Consider the following 22,785-nt stretch of genomic DNA (forward strand, 5'->3'; position numbering starts at 1 on the left):
ACATTAACTGATTTTATCGCCATAGTTGTTGAGTTTGTAGCAAAGATACAAAAATATATTATTTTCGTCTCAATTTCTATAAATCCATAAATGTGTTTAACCCCTATGAATGCTATTTTTTTTTTAATTCCATTAGATTTGGTCAGAGGTTATAAAATTAAATTGATATCAACTATCAAATGCATCTTTCAACTTTTCGATGTTTTGAGCCTAATTGCATTAAATTTGGGCCAGCATAATTTCTACTCGTTGGCAACATTGGTTTGAAAAGCAGGACAAAGATGGGCAGTTGAAGACCACGGGTTCCACAGCCTGCCAAGTGTCACATAAATATCTTTCAATCTGGCAGCACAATCAGCAACAAGATCTCATAGGCAACAGTCGAATCAGGGAATGAATGTCCCACACCCTGTAAACATAAATTGTGCGCCATCATAAATTAAATTATCATTTGCTTTAAAATGTTGGTAGTAGAAGCATGTGTGAGTGTGCATTCACCGTGCAACAGTTGGTATTCGTCTTCCACATATTATTAGCAATAAACCTTTAGCATGGCTGTTTGTTTGTAATATATATCTCACCTTTCTCTCGAGATTTGTTTCTCCACACTAATCGAACAATAAAAAATACAGTAGTATATAGTATGCAAGTCCTAGTTTTTTCAGTACTACTATTTTTATGAATATGTTTGTTGACTTGTTAAAGTCGTATACAATGATCACTCTGTTAAATTCTCTAATCATTGTGCTAAATGGATCTCGATGCAATCTTGTGATCTGTTGCTATAAGAAAGAAGAGTTGTCACCATGAAGATCTATAGTAATCGGTCCTACCCTCGCTTATCGCTCTGGTATTCATCCAAATCTATAAATAACCTTTCCAAATCGTACCTACGCCGACGAACATCAACTCGAGTAAAGCAACTTACGTCTATAAAGATATCCAGCTAGCTTCGTCGATTTTCATTAGCCCGTGGATTACGAAAAGTAGGCGGAGTTTTTTCCTATTTTATTTTTATTCCTCCACAAAAAATCGACCACCGTCATTGTCGATCGAAACTCTTCTCTTTGCCGCACCATCAATATAGCAACCCCTTGTGATTACCTTGTGTGTGCCGGTCTAGCCAGCGTTAGCTGATGTTGGGCATTATGTTTTGTTTTAGTTTTCGATGTCAGCCAAACTACCCCTACACTAACATATTATCCCGTTGATAGCCGTGTTCCGGCTGTCGCCTATCATCGCCTACCACAGTTCTGGCTCCCTTTCGCGCACCCTGAACCACCGCGCAAGAGTAGAAACTGTGTAAGCCAAAACTATTTCTGTTTTCAATTTCCTTCATTCAAATGCTTAGGAACAGTGGGCAAAGGGTCCTTTTAGGAGCGCTACATAGTGGCAGTGCTATAGGATTCACGCTCGAGGGTTCAACTGTCCCCTTCCTAAACTCGTGCAAAAGGGAAGGACCCCAGTTCCGATTTAATATTTCATTCGCTGTTGGTAGTTAAAGTATCGCTAATACCGTACCGCACAAGAAGCATTCGGTCTCATGTCGCGTAGGACCCAAGCCTGTAGATCGTTTGGAAGAAGGGTGAACGCATACTTGTGACTCGCCCTTACTTTCGGTAGCTCCCGTGTGTTAGAAAGGGAACTCGCTTCATCTCCATCACAGCCTCACAAAAGGTGGGAGCATTCGACATGAGCAACTCCCTCCCATCGATCAAACAACACGTGGTTGTATGAGTGTGGCGCGGAATCGCAGCTTGCCGCCGAGAAACAAGCGAGTAGTATTTTTGTTTCCTCGTCCGTGGCCAACCAGTTCCTTGGGAATACTTTCGGCAAACGGTCGCGTTCGTGCGAACGCCTTACGTTCGAGCCGCCTTGAAGCGCGATCGGAAATAACTCACGATCAAGCATTATTCCCGTCGCAACCCGGGAATCGCTTTGAGTAAACGCGCTTTTGCGCTCTTCGAGTTTTCTGTGACGAAAGATTTGTATGCGCGAGTTTTTCAATTCTTCTTGCTGACGACCGTGGACCGACGGTACTGTTTACGTGATCATAAGTTCCGTTGTGTTTCGTGGATTCAGTTTTTAAGTGCGAAGTGTTTTTAATTGTGATAACTAGCTTCATTCAAGGATCTTTTCGTGTTTTACCAAAGTTTGTTTAGTTCAAATTTAAAGTTCCTGTTAAGTGTTACAGAAGAACAACAAAGATATCTTCTGCGGCGTTCGCAAATAGTCGTTAGCCTTTCATTAGCATTTGTTGCCTTAGTTTCCTATCCATACAGATTATTCAGGCGCTTGCGTTAGAAAATCAATCGTAAAAGTGTGTTTCGAGAGTTACGGTAAAGGTGTTTGCACTTTCACGCAGAGCAATAAGTATTGATCTCAGCCTCCTTCTCAGGCCACTGCGCAGCATGCAACTCCTAACAGCAGTACGAGCAAGTTGATTGCTACATTAATGATAGTGTTTGTTGGTGGCAATTTTGTTGTTTATGTTAATTAATTTAATTTCATCAAAGACCGATCTGGTGGAGTGGCGAGTAATCAGGAATGATATGTTGAGAAGAGTAGATGAGAGTGCAACCAATGCAAAGAAGTGTTCAGAACCGGCATCACATGAAAGTGTTTTTACGTTTTCGGATGGCACTGTGAAATGAATGCTGAGTGTTGTCAGATTGTTGAAATGCCGGTTGTTTATGTGCAGTTTTTAGTGCATTAATGCATGCAATCGCAAATAATAGTGATCAGTGAAGCTGATAATGGCATCCTTGCATCCTGATACAACTACGCTAATGAAAATAATGTCCAACAATGGACTTCACGGCAGTTGCACACATGAAGTAGAGTGACTCGTTATGCAATAAATGCAACTAGATACTCAAACCAAATATGTATTACTGAAAGTATATCAGCATTAAGATGATTAGAAGTTGAGGTGAATTATTTGTGATAAAAGTAAACAAAGACTTAATCTGTGTACAATAAAACACAAAACTGTTTCAATCTTGATAGTCTAAACCGACAGCGATTTTAAACATAATGGATATGTCTGGCGCAAATTCGCTCAACATGAGACCACTGTTTAGTGGTTATCCTTTTCAAGGTAAGACAACATTTGTGTTTTGATCATAAGTCGCTTTATTTTATTATTTTAATAAATAACAATATACTCCACTGTTGTTGAACAAACTTATAGAATCTCATACATGGCCAAAGTTAAGGAGTGGTGATAATATTTTCAAATAGGATGTTTCATTTCATACATTTTTGCAAACGTTGTGTTAGTTTTGTATCCAGTAATTTCCTAGCCGGTCTGGTGGTATTGGTCTTCAAAAGTACGACTTAATAACATGCCCATAACGGGTTCAAGCTCCGAATAGACCGTGCCCCCATACGTAGGACTGACTATCGTGCTATGGTAACAATAAGTCACTGAAAGCCAAGCCCACTTCAGTAGTGCGTACAGGCAGACCTTGACCGACAACAGTTGTTGTGCTAAAATGAAAAAATCCTAATGCCGCCGAATTTCCAGTATTATTGACAATTAAATACTAAGGATGGACCTCTGGTAGATTATTTTTTGCTTTTATAGCATTTCTAAACGCGCTACACAGCTCGTAATAATCAAAATTACGCATTGCAAGCAACAACATTTGCGTTCCGAATACATGATTTTTGGATAAAACGTTAGTGAGCAAAAGGGCAGGATCTACAAACATTCGCTTTGTGACAATTAAGATACTTGGAATCGACTAAACGCTTAAAGAAAAGCATTAAGAAAAAGCATTATACTTAAACAGCATGATACTCGCAAAGAGTATTGTTACTGTAGACACTCCTTTATATGCTGCTTAATAACAACGAATGGAATGGTGTAGTTCAACTTCATGGTTCACCCCAACCAGGCAATATTATAATATAAAAAATTGTCAATAAAGCGTTATTGTTAAATTTTTAACTTTTAAATATAATGGAATCACACAAAGCACTATCTAATAACTAATTGGCATGTTTAAATATCTATTCACGAACGTAACATTCATCATTTTGGTATTTCATTTAATTATTTCATTCATAACATTGATTGAATTTGATAACCATAAAATTTATAAACAAATTTATTATTTTTTTAAAATTTTATGTAATGAAAATTATGTGATATTCCACCATACAGGCTAACATAATACTAAAATCATTATAATTGTTGAATTTATTACATTTATTCACCATTTCTATTTATGACGTATCTTTATCAGTTTTGGATAATACTACATCTTAAATAATACTACATCTTATTGTCCAGAAGAAATATAAATTAAAATATCAAATATTATGTTAAAACAAAACACTTAAATAAATTCGTGCACTATCACTACCAATTACCAGTTGGAGAAGCTTTATTCGACTTGTGCTTCCTTTTATATCAGTAAAGGTGTCGAAGCGTAAATCCACCGTGGAGATATACACCACCCGAACAACAGACGATGAACGATAAGAATGCTTCCTATGGATGAAGAATGTGAAAAATGAAAAAGGTTTCTTTTTTTTACTGTAACCATTCTAATATTCCAACTGGCTACATGTATCCTCTGTATTCAACGCCACACGCAGCGGCAAGTATTCTCGCGAGTTCCAAAGGCGCATCAAAGGCGCAGAAAAGGACGGCGGACGCTTACTGCCGCTGTGGTGTTCCGGAGTGAGGCATATGGTGTACAAATTAGCCATACCTGAATTCCGACGAATCGGTCCGACACAAACCCGGTCAACCGGGGGCGAGAAGAAATGGAAAACCGGAAAATCGAAATTTTTCACGCTTGGACCAGATGTTTTCCTGCATCGATCGATCCGGTTCGATCGATGATGGCTCCTGGAATAAGATCATCTTTTTCTACACACGCATACACAATCGTTTTTCACACACTGTGCATAGGAGAGCAGAAAGAGATGGAATGTGGACCCAAGTTTCTCTCGTCCATACGTGACGTCATAGAACAGTTGTCAATTAAGTGCTTTTGCATCTTTCATGTCGCTCGTGTCAGCTTTTACAGACACAATGTGATGTAAAGAATACATGGAAGAATGCATATACATTTTCCAATTTTCTACACACCGGGCGTGCGGCAGCTGAAAATTGTCTGCTGAAACAACTGCTAATCGATGATCATCAGCACGCAATTTTGTAGCGAGAAAAGATTGGTCCTAATGTTGATGTATTATTTTACCACAAATGATTGTAGGAATTATTATTAGCTTAGTATCTTAAAAACGTGCTAACGTTAGAGCTCAATCTTAAGCGTTCACAATTGCGATTTGAGCAAAAAAGAAAAGTTTAAAAAAGTATGTATGTATGTATGATACCAAATTATATGTCATTACTTGCCTCAACAGTATTTGAATATCACTAAAATAGGAGAGAAATACGGTGGTAGCCGTTCCTTGCGTAAAAAGTAATATACAGTAGGATGATTTTTTTATTTATGTGTATAGAAAAACGCAATTCTCCGCAGTGATCAACGAATGGTTCAGTGTTTACTATCCCATATGTGCTTTCACCAGCTTTCAAGACTTATTAAGTAACACGCAACTGGATACTCACTCCTTACGGAAGGACGGTCCATATGAGAAAAGAACCCATGACGGGTATATTTTTAAGTCATGTTCTCAACGTAGCGACTGCATCAGAGTACCGCCGTTTATAAGTCTATATAGCAACTTTTCTCATCCTGTTACTGTAAGGTGAAGAGAACAGTTCATTAATAGATAATCGTACTGATTATTAATGACTTTTTTTACTGATTTTCAGTAAAACGATTTACTGTATGCCTCTCGGTATTAAAAAATTTACTGAAAACCAGCAAAACTTGATAATAATTTGAGATACTGAAAATGCATTAATCCATTTTTTCTAATCGATCTGTGTATCAGGACAACAACCGAAAACATAACACGATGTCCAATTGTTCTTGGTGTACACAAAAAAAAGATTTCACCTTATAGACACCAATAGAATATTTCAGGTGGCATTTGTAGGCATTCGAAGAATGCTTTAAAATAATTAGAAGCCGTTTCGGTGCTTAAAATATTACTTACAATTAATCAGGTAATGTGCTTGCTGATATGTTCATGAGCTTCGAAATGTTCATGAGCGCTTAAATAATCAACAAACTTGTTTTTACAGTATGCAGTATAAAAACTGTATCAAACGATATAAGCCATGGGAAAAAATAAGCAAAGGAACTGCCATTTTCTTACCGCATTAAAGAAATCTCAATTTGAAAGTAATATTGTAATGATTGTGATGGAATGATTGTGTAATCATTTTTTTTATAAATATGGTCACCGAACTTTAAGCGTGTTTGTAGAAACTTTGTGGAATCGGGCCACGTAGGTCATAAAGCAAAATAATAATATAACTTCTAGACAATATTTGTAACAATTGATAAATTTATTATACTTACAACCAGGACTGTTATTCTGTCTCGCGACTGTGGTCCATGTTGCAATAGCGAGATGTAATGCTAAAGTAAATGGTCCAAGGAGGGGGTTTACTGGGTAAGAATCCTATGTCAACACCTGTGCGATCGAATATACCTCCTCATTGTAAAAAAGGGAAAAACATACATGAAAATATTAAATTTGATATAATTATTTGAAGGGCTCCATCGTTCCCGTTTTAGTTAATGAGCTCCTGGAATAAAATATGATATTTCGTTAAAATTATTGTACAGGGTACCTTGGGATCACAAATAACTAGCATACCTAACTATCCTCCACAAATTGCAAGCGATTTACATTTTTCACTGAACATTTCTCTAGTCACAGTGTGTTTTCTTTCCTCGTTTTCGTTCTCAGGTCAAGGCCGTGTGAACCAGTTGGGAGGAGTATTTATCAACGGACGTCCGTTGCCAAATCACATTAGGCTGAAAATCGTCGAGATGGCCGCTTCTGGGGTGAGACCCTGTGTGATTTCACGCCAACTGCGCGTTTCTCATGGATGTGTATCTAAAATCCTAAACCGCTACCAAGAAACCGGTTCAATTCGTCCCGGAGTAATAGGGGGATCTAAACCAAAAGTAGCGACACCGGAAGTGGAAGCTAGAATCGAAGATATGAAAAAAATGAATCCAGGAATTTTCAGCTGGGAAATACGTGAAAAGTTGATAAAGGTAAGCATCACGGACACTATAGTTGTTTGAAATACACCCCTAATATTTTTAACTTTGTTATCATTAAAATACTAACAGCCAGGATCCTATTTTCGTTATTGCGTGAGCGCCTAAAATCGTTTCAGTGTTTGGTGACACTCATTTATAATTCATTTGTCTTTAAAATAGTATTTGACAACAACATAACATAGCAACAAACTAAGCAATACAGCAAAGCCGTGCCTCCTGATTTAATAAAAAATATATAACTACAAACATTCTTAAAACAACCACATTCAGATTTTCTTATGTTTTTCTTGCGCTAAATTTCATTAATTTTCATTTTTTTATCAAAACCAAAATGATGAATAATAAAATCAACCATTTGAAAAACAGAAGCTTGGGCTATTTTGAACCGTATTCCTAATCATAAATATAAAATAAAGAAAGATAACGTGCAGTAATGTAACACCGGCATAGCTATTGATAGTTATTGATAGTTATTGATAGTTAGTTATAAAAATACAAACCAAAACAAAAGCACCGAAATAAAGTAATACTCTTTGCATCATCATAGAAGGTTATTCTTGAGCAGTTGCCTTTTAGAATAATACGAATAGCCCAGTCATGCTGCTGTCATTATTCTATTTTAATCGATTCTGTCTTCATACAATGGACACATATGATAATGTTAAAAACATATTTAACACACAGGTTGCACAAATGTAACAGAAATGGTACAAAAGCACAACAGTACATTTTGTTCATCATCAATTAATATGCTAGTAATATCCACAGTATGCAAACGTTACCTTGGATCTTTTTCTGATACTTTTGTTACTACAACAAACCATTCCACATAGTTTGATCGAATATTCAACACATGTATTTAAAAGTAACGAAGCTGTTTGGACATAATGGCCGGTACTAAACTCGCCGTTTGCTGTATTAATATTGTTTTATCTGAATGCGGGGTCACAAGGTGGCTAGAAAGACTACAGGTGGGTTTATGATTTTGAATTTGATATCCCTCTATTAGGATGGAGCTTTGTATGCAGATTGTCAGAAGGGGAAAACATTTTGTTTGTTCTCCTGGCTGCTATCAAATTAAGGTATGCCAAATTACACTGGACAGATCGACCTGCATTGTTTAGGTGCTAGTGCAGATTTGTAGAAGTTCAATTAATCGTCATATTTTTTATTTTAATTTCCATTCAAATAAACACAGTCAATTCTACCAACAATACCGAGCATTTGATCCAAATATCAAGTAATTTTTTTTTTCGTGATGTTGTCTAACAGATAGGTTGCACCATATAATTACAATGAAGCAAGAAAACGTGGCAAAGCCCCACACAAATGTCCAATGATGCTTTCTGTTGATCAATCTCTTCCGTGCTTGCGGTTGGAGGTCTTGGTAGCCATCATGCCAGCAATCGCTTCAGCTGCGTAAGAAGCTACGGGGAGGGAACCAAAATTAGGAATCATTTTCGAGTGTTAATTTGCTGGGGTGCCCGAATCTACTACTTCCCAGATACCGCTAATGACTTTCGTCAATGATGAATAGCTCTCGGGGTCGCTTTCGGTAGTCGAAAGTCCCTTTTGGCGGCTGATCAGTACTACGCTCCTTCCTTCCTTGAATGGACGGGTTGGAGCTACATGTGGAATATTAGGTTTACCCGGCGAATTGTGATGAATGATGATATGGAAGATCATCATTGCTACCGAAGGGAAGAAAAAGGTGAGAAAATGCTCCCAAAGAGTGGGACACATTACAACAGCGAGAATGAGACGTAAGACGAGCTGAAAATTGACAAAAAAGCTCATCATTTCAGCTAAAGCTGCCGTCTATCCACACAGACTTTTGCAATTTAACTGATACAAACATCATTCACAACCACCCGATCAATCTACCGGAGCTATGCCGTGCCCCGCCACACGACCTGTGGCGGCTGTTTGAAGTAAACATAATTTGTTTTCCAGAGCAAAGTGTTTCGACAATGAAACTTCAATCTACTACCGTGACTCATCATGACGTAACATTCGTCCAGATGTATGAAGTGGTGAATGAAATTCTTTGCGCACGGTTTCGGTCTGAAGGGCTGAAGGCGTAAAAGCTCCACCAATTCCAGTCAATGCGACCCATTAAAATGATCTCCTGGGAGGGATGGATTACGTCTAACACCGAAACGTGTTACATTTCTCACCCAAAGGAAATTCCGGTAGCGTATCTGATCTTTAGTCACGGATTGTTTAAAAATACATACATCCAATTGTTCGCCGGATCCCGATATTCGTCTACTCGCTCTACATACCGTGTTAGGTAGGATTGATCAGTGGTACAACAGCTGGCAAAATGGGAGAAGAAAACTGAAGAGCTTACTAGAATCGATCCGTTGAATTTGATTGATTCTAAATGAGATTCTGTGTGAACAGTTTAATTTATTCCACTCCCATCGCATATAGATTAGCCCGCCCTGCGAGGCTTATCTTTGTAAACAGATCGAACAGATTCAACTTTAATCTATACCGTCCTTTAGTTATACGGCTATTTTTGATATTTTCTTAAAGGAATTTACAAGCCGTTCCAATTCCTGTAAATGAATGAAACTGCCATCGCTAGTTTTAGTGTGTAACCAGATGGGAATTGAACGGTCGCGATCACACATCACCGATCAAACACATAATCTGCCGACTACTGACAATCATTCCAAGAAAGTCTCTGATACCGCTACCAGGCACACACCAGTTTCACGAGTCGCGCAGTGTACATAAGAAATTACACTACGATGATCCGATTAAGGAAATTTGTTTTCTATTAACCTGAAATGATAGGCACACAACGTCAACGGGACACCTCGACGATGCTGGCATTCACACACCAAACTAGCATTTTGGCGGTGGCTCCTCGTGTGCTTGGTTCGATGAATCGGAGCAAAGGTATTTTAGTCTCGTTGGTTTGCATTGATCTAAGCTGGTGAGATAAGTTTTTTCGAGCTGTCATGTCAATCTCGCGGCTTCTACTTCACGAGTTTATTTTTTTGCCGGGAGTCCGTACAGTCGGCAACACCAAAAGAATCATCAAACCTTCCAAAGTGGATAGGTAGAGAAAGGCAGTGCAAGACAACAAACAATAAATTATAAAATGAAGGAAAAAATAAGATTATGGAATAGAACTTTTCCCTTTCTGCTCTTTTACCATTCTAGACGGCCGGCTCGGACGACCCCAGCGATAATAAACATTCTGGTCAACTAGGACCTGATGTGGGCTACCGGCAGGTAAATGCCTCTTTATTCTAAACCATCCTCTTACTGGAAATCAATATTTTGCATTTCAATATTAACTATTTTAATGTATATTAACAAATATTGGACTTTTAATTGCAAACTGTCACATTTCTCAATTTATTTATGTGTCATACGAAATTATCATATTTTGGCATGAAATTTAGCTGTAGTTTAAATAATTCTTTGCATATAATGGGATCTTGATATACGAATAGCAGTTTCATCTTTCATTGTGAACTATTACTCAGGATGGGTAATTGCATACATCAACTTTCTTATCCCAGCATATTCTCAATGAAAGTAATTTAGTTCTGCAATTAAAGCCGTCACAAATTAAAGAACGGTTTTGCTGCTAATATCGTGCCAATCTGTCACTAATTCCAAAGAAATTATTGAAATGCGTCGCAAAATAAATAACACTTAGTTACATTAAGCGACAGCTTCGCTGGTGCCATCAAAAAGCAGTCATTCGGTAATATGTGCACCGTACCGCGTTTGTGCTCATCGCCGATCGTAATTTTACGGACAGCTTACGATTGCCAGAATGAAGGAAAACGGTATATTTCATGTAGAGCAAACTCTTTTACGCAAATCCGCATGTTTCTTCCTCAAATACATGCTCATGCTCTGCTGCTGCGTTTTCAAAGATAAAAGAGTGAGGGATAAACGCAAAAACAAAGAAAAATTAAATCCGACATGAGAACTTAACCTTCATAACGCGTTCCATCATCGAGTATGAAAAGATATTTAAGATGACAATCGCGCTCTGCATGTTCAGGCACATTATCCACCGTATGCCAGATAGACCGGAGATATTTTTTTCGTTTTGTTGTTTCGATCTTTTTGATCCCTTCATCCGTTGAGCCAGTATTGTCACTATTAACAACTTAATTAGGTAGGTCGCTTTGAACAGATTTCGACTTGGGTTATTGGACTCGTCTTTGCCTTGTGTAATTGTTTTATCAGTATCTTGTACTGTAATACAACCTTAGGATTTTACTCTAGCTCCTACATAATTGTCAATTCATTCACATTACCCATGTTTTTCACTTATTTTTCTAAAGCAATAGTGATTATAAATTAATTTAATTGAATTAGTAAGTCAACCAATGTTAGCGATCGTACATTTACTAAAAGTTACAGATTTCAGCATCAAGAAAGTTTATTAAAATGTAGAGTTATTTTTCGAATCATAACAACATAAAAGAACAACAAAAATAAATAATAATGTTTCACCTTCGTTTAGCAATTTATGAATATATTTATTCATTTAAGCATTTTATATTTTACATAACCCGTTTGATTGATTAGTTCATTAAAACTTATCTGAATGCTACTGTTGTATGCTGCATTATAATTCAATATTGTCTCAAGCACGCAGCATTGTGACATCCATGTGAATTTATGTAGTTTATTAAACAATTATTTTTCCTTACGCTTGTACAGCCTTTTCTTGAAGAGAAGTGGCGAGTTGATTGGTATGGATTAACCAGCATTGACCACAGCTGATACTTTTTGGATTGAGATGTACGTAAAAAAGGACCTATAATTAGGAACATGAACCATTGCAATGTGTTGACGTGAAAATAGAGGTACTAATGCGCCTTATTGCAATTATTAACCTGAAACATACTTTTCTGTAATTAACACATAATGATTGATGGATTAGACATTTCCTAAAGATAACTGATCTGATCATACAACAAAATAACAATATTTTCATGTTCATGTTTTCATAGCCTAATGGTTGAAAAATTAGACCAAATTCATTGGTTTTAAGCGTTCATTCAAGAACGTTTTGTATTCTAGGCTTGCTTAACACCGTGTTCTTATTTTAATCTACATGCATGTTTTAGAAATTTCTAGCTATAAATTGAGTTTAAGACGATTAAAATCTCAAACTCTCTGTTTCACACTTTCAGTCTCGTTTTCGCTTTATTGCTCTGTGTCTTTATCCACAACATGTTGGCTATTTTCGTTCCTCTTTTCATCATTGATTGACTTTCCTACCTGCCCGATGAATATCGAATAGGTGTTATCGTGACTATCATTTAATTAACGAACGTGAGATCGAAACGGAAGGATAACAGAAAAGGCACGGGGGGTATTTCGAAAACTTCTTTTGTAGAGGCGCATTACAGAGAAGCACTAAAGTGCCGCGGTTGAAATCTTTGGTTCGTGTTGGATTCGAAATGTTGGGTTAACATCCTTTCGCTTTCCTAGAGCCGTCTGGCCCAAATAAATCTGACAACGGTTCTAACCCCGATTGTAGTACTTAATTGAAATATTTACCGCCAAAGAGTCAAACAGATGCTTGATCATCGTTTGGTACGAGATGTAAATGTGTAATTTGTCTGTTTGTCACATTTTGTTACTAGTTACTATCTACGTTTACTTGGAATCAGTAGTATGAACACAAGTAGTGAAATATAACTGTAGATTATTCTGTTACATTTCAGTAACATTTTATGGTGATAACAGACATCCTAAGCATTCATAGCTTTAGTAATATTAAGAAGAAAAGAGAAAAAAAATCATAAACCCTCTAAATAGAATGGCTGTAAAATGAGTCTATAATTCGTAAAGTAAATAATAAGCATAAAACCTACGCCATTGAAGACATAACATGAAACAAACCGGAATGGGAAGCAAGCCAACCATATGCGGGGAAAACAATCCTGAGCAGCTTCATGATGGTGCTGTTGAAAAGTGGGAAAATTTAATTATAAGCTGTGAAAAGGTTTAGCACCTACAAATTTACGGTTTCAATCGGAAGTGTTCTTTTTTGTCTTACTTCGTCGCGGACGGTGGCGTAAAACAATACATTTTTTAGGTGTGGTGAAGAATTCTCCATGCAAGAAAAAGTAAATATTTTTCATTTGATTTGACGTGAACAGTTTGAAGAATACGTAAATTTGAAAGCAGAATAATGAGAATCAAATAGAACAAACTTTATAGGTAGCATGCTTGTTTGTTTTGAAACGATTTAATGATTTACCCTTTGGTTGGATTCATTTCAGGAAGGAGTAACGGATCCTCCCAGTGTTTCTTCAATAAGCCGACTTCTGAGAGGGGGTGGCGTTGATCCAGGACGGAAAGACGACGATGGTCGAAAGGATTACAGCATACACGGTATTCTTGGGGGTAAGTAATACATTACCTGAGGGTGTTTATTGTCATATAGAGGTAACATTCATAGCACCACCGTTATGAAAGATGCCACTTTCAGCTAAATTGATACCAAAATACATTTCACAAGAAAATGTGTAATGAGTTGTACACACCTACACAATTGCAAGATGGCTACGAAATGATTTTTTTAAATAACTACGATCGTTCACACAATTTTACATATGTTACGTTATGAAATACCACGTTAATAACATAATTATAATTAAATTAAATTAAAGCGTATGACATCACAGCGTACTTGAATACAATAGAATACTTTATTTTTTTTACCTAAAGTACAAAAATATTAGGAATACGTGTGAATGTTTATTAAATAACGTACAAAATAAAACATACACCTTTAAATGTACAAAAATGAGCATTTCAAATACAAAGCTGTTGTTATTGAGGAATGAAAAGTGTATTAAAAAAATAAAGAAAAAATCAGAAAACTTACTCATACAACATTCCTCTGCCTCACTATGACGTCATTGAGTGACAAGACCTCAGTGATAGCATTATGCACTTTAGGTGGCGCTTCATTTTCTTCAAGGCTGTCTTATACATATGTATTTTAGTCGGCAGTATACTTGCTTTTGCACTAAAATTCTGAGCACGAACTGCGTTCATCGCTTAACGTCCCCGCACATCCCTCGCTGAATGCATCTTTTGAAAACGAGTGTTGAATGAGTATAGATTTGAGATAAACAAAGTTTTTGCCGCAAATAGAACCCATAATGTCATGTGAGGTGGCAGCCATTGCATAAATACCTTTGTGCATTACGTGATGAACACATGTTGAAGTATGAAGTATTCAAAGCAACGTTTCTCGTACAAACATACATTATTTTTAAAAATCCATGTAGATACTTCAGATCGTTTTAATTATATTCGGATTTAGATTAGACTTGAATTATATTCAATTTTGCTATCTTCAAACTGATTCAACATGGTTAATACGCTTCCACGTTTCTCAAGATGGAAAATCGAATGTTTAACTGTCTTTGCGCTTATGATTCCTGGGTGGTCCACAGCTGATTGTTGGTTTTATGGATATAAGCACAACCTATTGCTGAGTAATTGTTGTTACTCTTATCGACATCTTCTGCTAGTAAAACAGGCTCTTCATCTCTTTTAAAAATAATATCAACCGACAAAGGCTAGGCATTGACTAATTTCAACTATTCGTTTGTTATGATGGCATTGAAAAACAATGCTTATTGCCGCATGAAGGCAAACAATTCATGCGGCTTGTGTTCATAGTCCATTTAATCTTTGTTTCTTTCCGACCCTCCCGCAGAGCATTTGTATGTCACATAAGCACGATGAACAATTGAGGAGACCATACTTTTCATTCAAACAAATCGGTTCCCCTTCTGAATTGTTTCACCTTTACTCCGGATGTCCGGAAGTTGATTTGTCGAACAGTTGCAGCTTGAAACACCAGTGTAGGTTCCTACTATGATTCGCCTATCATGGTGGTATCACAAACATAAAAACCGAAGAGAAACCTTGTACGGCACAGCTGGGAAGTAAAACAAATGTTTTATTGCATTCTACATCAAGCAGCTTCCTTGTACATAATACGAGGATGCGACTGGCTGCATCTGCTCAAAAAATCAAAGAAACAGTGAAAAAACAATTCAGTACAACAATGTATTATTTACAAACATTTCATCATTAAAATTTTTACATATTTTTTTAAATTAAAAATAAAGCTAGGTTTTATTGGCTGTTTATTAATAAATTCGTACAAAATGAAACATAATCGTACGTATAATATAACCGTCTTCTTAGATCACAACACTTGCGTATTTTTAGTTATTATTTTTAAATTTTACAGTTTTAGTTTATTATTTTTACAACCACACAAATTTATAACTGTTTCTTGGTTTCTTTCCGACCAGTCGATTGCGACTGAACGAGTGAGCTTTACGATAAACGCTCCGACTGTTACTAGTTTGAACGAGGTTTGATTTTAATCAACATCCTCCTTGTCTAAGCCAGGAACGAGTATCTTCGGTTGGGTGTTTAAATAATTGTTGCCATACTGAATGTGCAGCATACGAGTAAAAAATGAAGTTAAGGAAGAAGTGTTATTCTTGATCCATATATTCATAACATTTCTCTAACAAAAGGCCTTTTTATTGGGAAAATAATCAATCAATGCATCTCGATCATTGATCTACACCGACTACAGTAGCAATTATCTGCCAAACATTCATATGTTTGGCTTTTGTACTATACTTGTCCCTTTATGAAATGCGCCTACGATACATAAAACACGAAAAGTGTCACACCACAAAGCGGCTATTAGGGTACACGAAGAGGCTCACACCCGAATGACAAGTTTTACTTCTCTTTTCATGCTCTTCATTTATTTTCTTTTCATCTCCTTTTTCAAATATTCCTGTGCGGTGAAAACAGTCACTCTTCGTGATTCGGATTCCTGGTTCAAACAACGATTTGTGGCAAAGGCCCGATTCTTTCTCTTTTCGTCATTTACCTCCAACGATGTTAGGGCGTTTTTTTTTTCTAGGGATCTTTTACTCAAAAGTCACCCGGGAAGGGTGACAATAATCAAAAGGTTGTCGTACAACATCATTTCCCGATTTTTGTAACCGATAGTATCCTTCAGCGGCAAACCTCTTTGATGCGGCATTGCCGCAGATATAACTTTGAAAACTAGAGCAGTAACACAGCCTTATACTCTTGAACGATGGCTACACTTTCGTTTCGGTGGTTGACTTCCTAATGTGTGATGTAACGTAACACAAGAGGATCCTGTAATAGAAATACGAGACGGTATGACGGCAAACGGATGGTTTTGTGTCTAGAATTCTTTAACAATCAAATGCAAAAGGTACGATGCGGCTAGCATAAAACGACTGCTCTACTCCGAACGAGCAAGCGCTACTGTAAGAAACGCGTTGGTGGTCGAAAAAAATCAGATGATAATAAACTAGTTCATGTCTCTCCTAACAGGATTGTGAGGCCACATGTAATGTAGGCTATTTCAACAAAATCTCTAAAATTATTTTTATAATTTCTTGTTTTTCATCCAATAAATACTCAAATATATAGTTTAAATGTTTATATGTATCATCTTCCAGCTATCGCGAACAGAACAGAATTTGGTCAGACGTTTTGATGAGTAATCGTAGAACCATTAATCTTAGAGTGACTCGCCGCACCTGCTACAACATCGCGCATCAACCGAACTATCGCAACCTGCATCACGCTTTTTTCGTAGATTCTGATGTCTCGAGCATTAAGGATATGTATCCAGTTGCTCAACCAACCTTTTCTGTTATGGAGCAGGATCACATATTCAACAAAGTTGTAAATTAAATTCTCGCCCTTTGAAGAGTGTCGGTAACATATTTTGAAACCATGACGTTCTATGACGGGAAAAAAAACTTTGATCTTAATAATGGTAGATAGCTACGCAGTACAGCTATAGTCATATCGAAAGATAAATACTTGACCTATTATGTTTATAATATTTAACCCTAACGTGTAACACCTTTTTTAATATTACTTTTGACGATAAATTTCGTGAAAAACATTTTTGTTTTGTCATTTAAAGATCAAACTTCATTCAAAAATCAAGCTTCTTCTATTCAATTCAATATTAACAACTATTATCGCAATATTTGTTATATGTTACTTATTTTTGGAATTCACCAGACTTGAAGTGATCTTAATTTGTAAAATATAAAATTCATGCGTTAAAACATATGTTAGTTCAGATTTTTGGACCCTAAAGGCCTTAGTATAAATATAACATACATTTATGTACCAAATTTTAAGCATAGAAAACTCATACCAATGGTGCCAGACGAGGTAACATAGAAATTTTGTGTATTTTAAAACTTTTAACAAAAAATTAACGATATTTCGTCATAATTAAACAAATTCAAGAGTCTGATTTATCTAGAATTCACTACACTTCCGCAATCGATCCAATGTGAACCATTTCCTAAAATTAGGTCAAAAGATACCGACCTTTATCGTTACTTCCAACTATACTAACACTGCGTTGTTTCTTATTGTGTTCCTTGGACACTTGCTATATCTATCCTCCTGTGTTGATCATACCGACCGATACTACTCCTATTTCTGCCCCCCAATGCTGAACAAATGAGGAAAAATCCTTTCATGAAAGGAACCAACTAACAAATGAGTGTGCGTTTACAGCAGCTAATACCGCAAAATTGTACCTAAGTGTCAACCGACACAATGGGTCACATGATACCGAAGCCAATATTACTTGGGCGGTGAACTTCAAAAGCGATCTCTTTCTTCGGACCTGCTATTCGATTGTTCGTACTTTACGCGATGGAATGTCCGAACCAGCCAGAGAGCCGACGAACAGCCTAATAAATGAAGGTACTTCGTTTTCAAAAGCTTAGGTCCAAGACTGCTCAAGTGCAGAGGGCTCATCCGCCATCGCCATAGACGGACCGTCGCGGCGAAATGGAATGAAAAATTGGTAAACGAAACCTTTTAGCCTTATAATAATTTATTAAGGGGATTCCAACCGTCAGACCTAGTGACGCTTGTACCCGATGTCTTGGTGCCAAGGATGATGTTTCGAAGAGAATGCCAAAGAATAAAAAAAGCCAAACGACCAGACACCGAAGGTGTTGAGCGGGATGGTGTCTCACATGATTGCAGGGCTGGTCACAACTTCCTGTACTTGCTGCACTGATTACTGAAAAATGACATCCAATATCCGATTATGACTAGCTCGCTGTTTCTTCGAATGTTTATGTATTTCGAAAGCCCATACGTTGTTCAACTTCATGTAATGAAGCCAATACACAATATAGCAACGAAAGAGTATCTTTAAAATGTGCTGACCATTTTTATTTATTCGTTTGATTACTGTTGAATTATATTTTAAATATATGTATGTGTAATTAGATGCAGTATATGTAATTAGATGCACAATAATCCTACATATTTTAAAATACAGTTTGTGGTATTACTAAGTTCTTTTATATCTTCAATCTGTGTATTTTATTTTTTCGTTTGATAACTGTTGAGTTTTAATATCATTTCTAATTTGATTGAATATATTAGTAGCACAACAATCCTAAATACTTTGAAATATATTTAATGATATTACTATGTTATTGCATCCACATGTACACATCAATGTTTCAAAAATAGCCAACAATTTCAAGTAACGCATATCGTATTTATTACTGTTCATTCAGTGAGTATTCTCTGTATTCTTATACAACCATTTTGTCACCAGTAACTATATTTCACTCCTTGATACACATACCAAAAAATGACAGCCATAAGCTTTCCACTCTCTTTCAACCCAAAAGTAAAAATCACATGTTGTCCTTGGATGCAGGCTGCGTATAGATTACGTCTCTGACAAAACTTCTTAACATCTCGCCTAAAGCCACGCAGTCTGGGCAAACCAATTTGTTTTTTCTTTTCTATCGCTTGTTTTGAGTGTTCTTATCTGAAAAAGCTATTTTGCTTCCAGATTAACTCTAACGTGCTCAGGTTCTTCTCAGGACGATAGTAACGGCCGTTGTTGGCGGGAAGCGTTCTGTCTGTCACTGATCATTTGCTATTGATCGCGTAGCTGCAACTGCTGCACCACAAACGCAGAAAGTCTTAAATTTTGTTTTGTTTCGTAAACCGACCAGCTAACACTAATGGTCCGCTCGTTTTTATAGCTTTTTAACGAACACGCCATCCTGACCGCTGATGAAGGCTGCAACAAAGCCATCACACCCAAAAAAGGATCATAAAAATCGGAGAGCCTTTAAAGGTGATTCATGAATATTGTGACACTCTAATGATACTGCTGTTGTTTCTTATACAAAAAGGAGCTTTTACAGATCACAAGTGTGTATCAACATCCAACATACTTAACCTGAATGGAAAAACGTAACTCACAAGCCATCTCCCTGATATGAGTTATTAACTGAAGCCAATCTTTCTGGTTTTTTTCTTTTCAATATCGATCGCAAAGTATGTTTAAGAGGAAAAAATACAAACACATTTTGCTTCTTTTAGCTTTAATATGCATATACAATATGTTTTATGTTTTTATGAATCATGGCAGTTGACAACTGTACTACGGGACCACCTCCAGATTTCATATTCATATTCATTGTGATTACGCGACATGATAACGTGATTCCCAAAAAAAACCCAGTAACTCCGTTGTTTGTAGCAAACAAGAAGATTGATAATCAAATTTTAAGTCTTAAAAAAGATGTTGAAAATAAGGAAAAAGTAGAATAACTGCAGAAAATCCCTTTTTGATCCATAGTCTTTGGTTTCTAGTAGTAGCCGGAATTAGTACGTATTACAAATTCTTCGTACGTTAGTAGGAATTTTCGTTTGGTAACAAGGAATATCTATTCTAAGGTTTTTCTCACAACTACATTCCCACATTGTTGATAACAACGATGAGTTCCTTGATTGTTCAATACATATGTTAAAATATATCTGTAATTATCTTGTATGTATGCAGACAAAACATATAATGTTCACGCAAATGAAGATTGTTGTATACATTTTTTTTTTCTCGAATGCAATTTACCATTTGTGATTTCTCAATAGTTGTCATCAATGATCTTCTGTGTTTACATTGCACCGGTAAGATTAGGAAGCGCAGGTGATAGGGAACGACGGGAATGTACGTCTTACGTATTATTTTATTCGTTCAAAAATTTTAATACAATATAAGTGTATGTGTCCTTTAAGGTAAAAACGCTTGTCTTTACTTTAAGGTAAAAAAGGTAAAAACGCGCCCTACGTGTTAAATAAGGAAATAAAAAGAACATAACATAAGAGGCTTCACAAATAGTAAAAGATATCCTTACATAATCGCATTAGTAGTAGTTTGTATTTTTTTTATTAAAAAAAAAACAATTTTTTTTATTTATTTAAAAAAACTTCCTAGTTACACTATAACGAGCTCTGTAACAGCTTAATACAATTTTATTACCACAGTTTTATTACCTTGGATAACCACTCACCAACGACATAGAATCCACTAACTGCAATAGCAGTATGGCGTTCTTCTTCTTGTTTTCTAAAATACTCTCCATCTGGCATCTGGCGATGTTGAGGTTGAGTTGTTGGTGGGCTAAAATTTAAATTGATTTCAATTACACGCCACATTATGCTACCGTACAAGCACAACCATTCGTCCATATCAGTGACTAATTTCGTATACACTTTTTTTCTCTTTTCTCTTTTTTCATCTCGGTGCCGGTTGTCATATAATCGTTGTTTCGTCATCCGCTAGGACGCGGATCGGACTCTAGCGACACCGAATCGGAACCGGGAATACTACTGAAGCGGAAACAACGGCGTTCGAGGACGACGTTCACGAGTGAACAACTGGAAGCACTGGAAAAGGCCTTCACGCGCACGCAATATCCGGATGTGTATACACGTGAAGAACTGGCCTCCACCACCAACCTTACCGAAGCGCGTATTCAGGTGTGGTTTAGCAATCGCCGCGCACGGCTACGCAAGCATGCTGGAGCACAAATGTCCACACCGCTCAGTAGCTTGGGCTCTTTGCCAATGTCGCAATACCACCCAGGAGTAGCGTCGAACGATTCATACCAAATGGCGGCAGCAGCTAACTATGAGTTTGTTGCACAAAATCCATCGACATTTACCTCTGGTCACTTCCAGCACGGTCACTTTGGAGGACAAAACTTTTCTACTAACCATATGGGCTTCCACCAAAATAATCAAGGTAATGATTTTCCTAAGGATTTTCAATACAAAGCTTTGACTCTCTATTGATCGCATGAGTGCACTAAGTAAGATAAAATGTTGTTCTATTTACAGAATTCCTTCCATCAGAATACACCAAAATGATGAGTGAAGAGTATATTAAGCCGGCGCATGAAAATTCCATCAAATTAAGCCCCTCTGGTAATCAGGCTGAAAACTATGTTAAAGTACCTCCTGCAGCCCCGGTAACAGCATCTATTGCGCCACAGGAAACTCCATGGAGTCAGTCCTATCCACCACATCATCCAGGGCAAGCGTATGCCACCAATTTGGTTGGCTGCCCACCACCAGTCACGACAACGACCGCAGCAGAATATCACCCAATGCAGCAAGCACCAACCGCCTATCCAAACAAATACTGGTCATGATCAGCTATCGTGATATTCGCTACTCTTACGCTCGCATCGCAATACATCAACCATTATTGACTAAAATATCATTTAGCCACGATAATGTCAATTCCCACCTCCTTATTGTCAAATTGAGATCCTGACAAGTAGACTATATGCAAAGGTTGCCACATCCTTTCCGAGAACCCGATTCGGGACGAATACCAATTACTTGACATTAAAGTGATAGCGTTTGCATTAGGACTCTCTAGAATGTAATTAGCCAAATTTGGCAATTTTTAATTTATTTTGCCTTTAGAATAAAGTTGTCTCATACGTAGGTCCAGCACGGTTGTCCTACTGTACACTTAGGTTTGTAAAGTAAGTTCCAAATATTCCTTATCGCGATAACAAAATAAAACCTAGCACACGAAATGGAAACAAATAAATCATCTGCACCCGACCAGTGTCATTAAATGTTTCATCATAGCACCTCAGTCTTGACAAAAGAAAATGTTGAATAAAAACACTTATTTTCGTTTAGTTGAAAAACTTTACCAAGGGAAATAAAATTACAACGAATTACAAAAAAATCTTTCATAATTTGCTGTGGAAAATTTGACCCATTTGATGTAATCTGTTATCGAGTTACGTCATTAATGCGCACCGAAGATTCGAATATTCGTATAATTTGTATGCTTTTCAACAAAAATAAAAATTTTTTGTGCATAAAAAGTAACTTTGATTAAATTGATTGGTCTTATACATTAATACAATTTTTGCTTAAAGTAAATATAGTTTGAAGCATTACACGGTTTTAAGATGTAAAAAAACTTTTTTTACTGTCGTCTATCCATGTGTCAAAAAGGTATAATTTTCTCCGAGAACTTTTAAACTCAGAAAACTACCGTTTTCTGAATCTGTCAAAGCCGTGAACTGTGTAGCTCGGAAACAAATTTTAGTTTAATCTTCCGCTTTCAAAGAAATACCTGGTTTCCATGGTTTCTACCACTTAGTTTTCCAATGATTTTGATGCTTGAATCCGTCTCATCATTTATTGA

The 22,785-nt window shown here is 36.8% G+C and overlaps 1 protein-coding gene across 2 annotated transcripts; it reads left to right on the forward strand.

Annotated features, from left to right (window-relative positions):
* The first annotated feature begins 1,609 nt into the window (after window positions 1–1,609).
* Window positions 1,610–22,459, forward strand: LOC120958754 (protein gooseberry-neuro). Of its 2 annotated transcripts, XM_049609735.1 has the most exons (6): window positions 1,610–3,100; window positions 6,850–7,163; window positions 10,350–10,421; window positions 13,451–13,574; window positions 20,893–21,354; window positions 21,450–22,459. In XM_049609735.1, the coding sequence occupies exons 1-6, from the start codon at window positions 3,037–3,039 to the stop codon at window positions 21,761–21,763; spliced, it is 1,350 nt and encodes a 449-aa protein (XP_049465692.1). In that variant the 5' UTR covers window positions 1,610–3,036; the 3' UTR covers window positions 21,764–22,459. The 2 variants fall into 2 exon arrangements, with proteins under 2 accessions (XP_049465692.1, XP_049465693.1); XM_049609736.1 differs by lacking the exon at window positions 10,350–10,421 and having other exon boundaries at window positions 1,611–3,100.
* The last annotated feature ends 326 nt before the right edge of the window (window positions 22,460–22,785 follow it).

The sequence above is a fragment of the Anopheles coluzzii genome, chromosome 3, assembly GCF_943734685.1.
Source record: "Anopheles coluzzii chromosome 3, AcolN3, whole genome shotgun sequence".
NCBI lineage: Eukaryota > Metazoa > Arthropoda > Insecta > Diptera > Culicidae > Anopheles > Anopheles coluzzii.